This window comes from Schistosoma haematobium, assembly GCF_000699445.3.
Source record: "Schistosoma haematobium chromosome Unknown HiC_scaffold_273, whole genome shotgun sequence".
Taxonomy (NCBI): Eukaryota; Metazoa; Platyhelminthes; class Trematoda; order Strigeidida; family Schistosomatidae; genus Schistosoma; species Schistosoma haematobium.
In genome coordinates, this window is record NW_026137069.1 from 1 (window position 1) to 6,359 (window position 6,359).

General features: G+C 42.1%; 1 protein-coding gene across 1 annotated transcript; it reads right to left on the reverse strand.

Annotated features, from left to right (window-relative positions):
- Positions 1 to 2,040: 2,040 nt before the first annotated feature.
- On the reverse strand, positions 2,041 to 2,803 carry MS3_00001344 (uncharacterized protein). The gene has a single exon (XM_051208778.1). It carries the CDS (start codon positions 2,523 to 2,525, stop codon positions 2,163 to 2,165), a length of 363 nt encoding a protein of 120 aa, XP_051064036.1. The 5' UTR covers positions 2,526 to 2,803; the 3' UTR covers positions 2,041 to 2,162.
- Between the last annotated feature and the right edge of the window lie 3,556 nt (positions 2,804 to 6,359).

The window sequence follows — 6,359 nt, forward strand, 5'->3', positions numbered from 1 at the left end:
GCAATTGTTTTGATGTTCTACCTACATTTCAATAAACATTATTTCTCAAACAGCTTACTTTCTTACTTACATGGGAAACTGTAGAAGTGTTGAGAATGTGTGTTTGAGTGTCAGTGAACTTTTGATTAAATGCACACTCCATATAAATGATACATCACCTGTTCCTTCTTTTGCAGATAATTTAAAATAACAATGAATTAGCAATTGGATTGTATATGCAAAACAATTGATGCTTAAGCTTCTGCTCTAGTGTTGTACAATAGTACGCTTTACCTTTTAAATAAAATTTTTCAAAAATATGCCGGTTTTCCACTGCATTGCAGATTTATTTTGGTCTGTTGTTGAAAATAAAGGCGAACATAGGAGACCTTTGGGGTTATGTCAATGGATGAAAAATAGGGAGTTCTGTGGTTATTTAGGCGAAAAGTAGACAATTCAGCGGACATTTAGGCGAAAAGTGAGTAATTTATCGACAAAACGGCGGAAAAAGGGGGAAATCCGCATTATTTCCCCCAGACAGGCGAAAAAGGCGACATTCTGATGCGTTTTCCCCTTTCGCTACCAAAGCATTTACCCCCTTATTTCCCCTTTTTGGGTTGTCTGGGGAGCTACAATGTTTTGGCTGCCGGTATTATTGCAAAAATACCTAATAGCAGTAATAAGTACCGATATAAAGCTGTCACGAGAAAGCACTGAAAAGTACGACTCGATAGTCCAGATATCTTGATCTAAGGTGACCAGATTGTGTGAGATCCTATGTGATGATCTTCGGAAATCAACCAAGGCCTGTCTAGCTTACGTGCTGATGCCGTAAATGACAATTACTCATAACTTACGTGGGACTAGAATAGAATATGCGTCAAGAATTGCAGGTTACACAGGACGATTCAAAGTAAATTCACATAGCAGTCTTCATATATGTTCATCGTCTAAGTTTCCGAAGTGCAACCTGTCCAAAGAATTAAATAATATAATCCATATATGTTGTGACCCAAACTTTCCTAAGCAACGCAAGAGATAAAGGAAATAATCGTGATTGACTATCCTAAGAAAGGGTGTGCTAAATGCACTTTTGATCTGTAATTGAATACTGGTTTCCGTTTTTATACTAGTTTCTGGTAAACATTTATACTGCGATAACTATCTTATTTCCAGCTGGTTTCGCAAGTGTTCACAGACCTAACGGGAACAATTCCTAAGAAATAGAAGTTATTTATTAATGGATCATTTGTGCTAGATTCAAACTTTAATAAACGTTTTCATTTATAACGCGTCAGTCTTTTAATTACGGCAATTCTTATCTATCGTGACAGGTCGAAATTCGAACTACTAGTATGGTACACCATGTTCAAGGTAGCAGTATTTGGTAAACGGTATGTATGACTAATCGCGTGTGCGCCAAACTAGTAATTATTACACAAGAACGCGAAACAACATCCCTGTCTCACAGCCACGTAAGACTGAACAGTACACCCCCTGCCGTTACGCTATAAGGATAAGTCAATGGCCATATAAATGAATTTATGTAAAACTAAACAGATTACAATATTATAACTTCTTGTTATCAAGAAGCATAGCTATGGTCTGTATTAACAATGGATTCTGACGTTGTAGCTTCGTCATTAGCACCGACTGAACTCATCAATTGTGCGCATATGTCTTCCGATGCTTCGAGGCATGAACGGATGAGTTTACTTGCCAAAGGTTTGATGATGTCACATGTATTCAGTGTTTGACAACGCTTCTACCAGTAACACCTAATATATTTCGTTCCCACCCAGAGAAATCAAAAGACAGAGTCAAGGAGATCGGAAGAGTATATTTGGCGATGACCAATATATCGGAATTCTCTGATCTAATCTGGCTAGCGATTGCGGTTGATGTTGAGCACGGCGTTACCACACGTGATCTGGTGCGGATGCCTGACCGAGCGCCTTCAGCTAGATGAGTCCACTAAAACATATGGTCAGCATCCAATGTCGAAAACTTACAGAGCTATTTATTTTGGGGATTTATTTACCGCTACAGGTTCACTAAGAGCATGGATTGAGTGGTAGTTGCTAGTGAACTTCTCTAGCAGATCATCACTCCCTGTAAAGATTGAGATGTTGTCCAGCGCACGAAGAACCAGGTCCATTATGTATTTTCTTGTCCACTTGTTGCTATGTCGAAATAAGTCTACAAAACTTATAGAGATAAAGGAACACACATACCTTTAGAATGTGCATACAAAATATGACCACAGGGCAGCATGTAGTCATTGAAACGCAATATTTCGACCTGAAGGATAAACTCATTTGAAGTAAGGCATACGTAGATGACCGACGTCGTCCCCTTTTCCTTGGTTGTGTTGGCGAGTTAGAAGTTGTATGCTCTTCAGAAGAATGATTATTACTATCATCATCTACATCCTGAACGCAAGCATCTGACTCTGACGAACTGCGTTTACGTCCATATGTACAGACATAACTCACGAAAAAGTACTTTAGAGTTGGATCATCACTGTCCTCTTTGCATACTGACATAACGTACTTAGTATGCGTTTACTAAAAAAATAATTATTAACCACAGAAGTCATATTAACTATATCATGCATCATCACGATGGCATCGTTTTCGTTACTTGAAGAATGAACGTTACCAGACATGGTGTGGCTGAACTCAATTCAAATCTAAAAATGTCTTGATTTGACCGCTTCTGAAAATTTTCACGAATTGTCGATGTGACGCACCAATCATTTTGCGACAGTTTGACCTTCAAGTGCTCGCAACCCCCATCAGTGGACGATACCCTAGGAGCGTTGCGCTGTATTCACATTCTCTTCAGCAAAATTTACGATGATGAACAAGTAATAACAAACTGGAAAGAAGGTCACCTGATCGAGATATCAAAGAAAGGCTATCTCATCTAGTGTAATAACCACAAAGGTATCATTCTTCTCTCAATACCAGGAAAGTCTTGAACAGGGTGTTGTTACACAATAAAGGAATCCGTAAACACCCAACTTGAGACCAACAGGCTGAATTCTGTAAGGGTCGATCGTATACAGACCAAATTACAACACTACGGATCATTGTGAAACAATCAATTGAATGGAATTCACCATTCTACATTAAGTTCATTAACTATGAGAAAGCGTTTATTAGCGTGGACAGGACAACACTATGGAGGTTTTTTCGACACTGTGGCGTGCCTAATAAGGAAGTCAATATCATAGGGAATTCTTATGGGTCCGTTCCACTTTCTTTAGTTAATTCTAATACAAATAAGTACATTCCAGATCATACAGAGTCTATATATAATACAGATGTAGCGTGGCGTCAAGTTGAGATTAACTATGAACACCGCTACCAAAAAACACGTGCCAAATAGATCAGAAGGCGTAAGAAGCTCGTTCCAAATGACTCCATAAAATCCCCGAGAAGCCAAATATCAGAAGGCAATTAATGGACCAAGTCGAGTTATATTTGCTGGCGATCTCGTGGCATCGAAAGGATACCGAGATCGTGCCAGGATACAACCTTGGTTACAGAAGGTAACCGAATTCGCGCGAAGTTACAATCGAAGTGTAAGTATAATAATGGAAGCACAAAATAGCTGTCATTAGCACAGTCAAACAAAAGCACATTAAAACAAACACTGGTACAGTTGGTTATAATAATAATTGTTTTTATTAAACCAGTCGTGTTCTCGTGATAAATGTGAGTCACTACAGGAGCCCCCGCTAGAAAGGGTTTACACTTTCGATAAATAGCGGTTTAAATCGTGGGACTGATCGGCTGACGAGCGATTGTAGGACGGAAAGATTGGCGAACAGGAAAGCGATCGTTGACCGTCAAGTTGCCAACGAAAGTCGTTTTGGAGAACGGTACCAGGAGCGATGTGCTGTAGTTATTGCTTGAGTTGGCATGCTACACCAGAGTGGTTTGTATCCAGAATCTGAAGATTGCGTTCGTAGGGGTGCGCACCAGAAACGCTGCAGACGTAGGACGAAACCACGTTGATCCGATGAACCAGAAGCGACCATAACGACGAAGTTCGAGACCAAGCGTGTGCCAAACATTCGAAACGAAGATATCGACTGAGTACGTTGACAAGAGCGTGGGTGATCAGGCCAGCTTTCGCCAAAGTTGACTGAAGTCGACGGAACCAAACGGAGATGGTCGAAGGCGTGGGCTCAGGAAACAAAAAGAAAATCAAAAAAGAGAAGAGTGTAGCATGCGTGTAGTATAGGAATAATCCTACACCGTATCGGTTGTTGACTGTGCGACTATTCTCGGAAGCGTACGGGCAACCGTACTCGGCGACCGGAACGTGAGACGGCAGTCTCGTTCGTATCGCGTGAGCCTGCAATCTCATCCGAGGTCAGAGGCGGCGTGTTCTGCTGATCTGGACGTGAGACTATCGTCTCGTCCGTAGACGGTGCAGATGACGCGTGCTGTTGACCGGGATGTGAGAATGAGGTCTCAGATGTATCTAGCGTGGGACCTGAAGAAGATTTAAGGATCCCGCTAGGTTTAATAGATCTAGCATTGAATCTCAGGTTACCAGATAGGGCACTGTCATCGACGTGTGCTGGTTTGAGACGATCAACGCTGACGATCTCGACGCGGCCATGTCGATCAACCTTGAAGATCTTTTCGTGACGAGTGATCACGTGAAAAGGGCCTTCGTAAGGTTGTTGCCAAGGTTTGCGTACCGAATCTACTCGTACAAAAACATGTGAACAGGTAGATAACTCTCTCTCGAGAGCGACCTGTCGATGTTGTATTCGAGTTGACACCGGAGACAGCGTTCGCATAAATGCAGACAGTCGATGGACGTTGTCTGATTTACCGAAATTAGGTCTGCTCCGTGGTGTGAAGAATTCTCCGGGCAGACGCAATGTCGTGCCGTATACCAGTTCAGCGGCGGAACATTGTATATCTGCCTTGAAGCTCGTTCGAATACCTAAGAGGACAAGCGATAAGGTTTCGTACCAGTTGTCGTTCTCGTGTGCTCGTAGAGCACTTTTAAGTTGGCAGTGAAACCGTTCAACTTAACCCTTTGGTGCTGGGTGGTAGACGGATATGCTTATGCGTATGCATTCCGTACCAAGCAGCCGGGTCAGCGAGGAGAATAGTTAATAGGGGAAAATTTCTCGAATAAAGCGTGGAATTCATCGTCACGCGAATAAAAAAGTAACAAGGATTCGGTACACATATATGTGAGTCTATTATATTAATACTATTCTTATCGTTATCCGTCATGTCGAGTATATTATATATTAAATATGAAAATATACGACAGACGTGGATAGATAAATCATAGACTCACCGAATTGGCTTCTTTGGAAGATTTGACCAGAGGCAGGTTCCAAAATACGGGTCAACAGTTGTCGCGTGTCCCAAACTTTGGGATCACCAATTGTAGCGTGGCGTCGAGTTGAGATTAACTATGAACACCGCTACCAAAAACACGTGCCAAATAGATCAGAAGGCGTAAGAAGCTCGTTCCAAATGACTCCATAAAATCCCCGAGAAGCCAAATATCAGAAGGCAATTAATGGACCAAGTCGAGTTATATTTGCTGGCGATCTCGTGGCATCGAAAGGATACCGAGATCGTGCCAGGATACAACCTTGGTTACAGAAGGTAACCGAATTCGCGCGAAGTTACAATCGAAGTGTAAGTATAATAATGGAAGCACAAAATAGCTGTCATTAGCACAGTCAAACAAAAGCACATTAAAACAAACACTGGTACAGTTGGTTATAATAATAATTGTTTTTATTAAACCAGTCGTGTTCTCGTGATAAATGTGAGTCACTACAGGAGCCCCCGCTAGAAAGGGTTTACACTTTCGATAAATAGCGGTTTAAATCGTGGGACTGATCGGCTGACGAGCGATTGTAGGACGGAAAGATTGGCGAACAGGAAAGCGATCGTTGACCGTCAAGTTGCCAACGAAAGTCGTTTTTGGAGAACGGTACCAGGAGCGATGTGCTGTAGTTATTGCTTGAGTTGGCATGCTACACCAGAGTGGTTTGTATCCAGAATCTGAAGATTGCGTTCGTAGGGGTGCGCACCAGAAACGCTGCAGACGTAGGACGAAACCACGTTGATCCGATGAACCAGAAGCGACCATAACGACGAAGTTCGAGACCAAGCGTGTGCCAAACATTCGAAACGAAGATATCGACTGAGTACGTTGACAAGAGCGTGGGTGATCAGGCCAGCTTTCGCCAAAGTTGACTGAAGTCGACGGAACCAAACGGAGATGGTCGAAGGCGTGGGCTCAGGAAACAAAAAGAAAATCAAAAAAGAGAAGAGTGTAGCATGCGTGTAGTATAGGAATAATCCTACACCGTATCGGTTGTT

What these genes read in the sequence shown, in the direction of transcription:
- MS3_00001344 (XM_051208778.1), bottom strand. Translation starts at nt 2,525, where the DNA reads ATGTCAGTATGCAAAGAGGACAGTGATGATCCAACTCTAAAGTACTTT.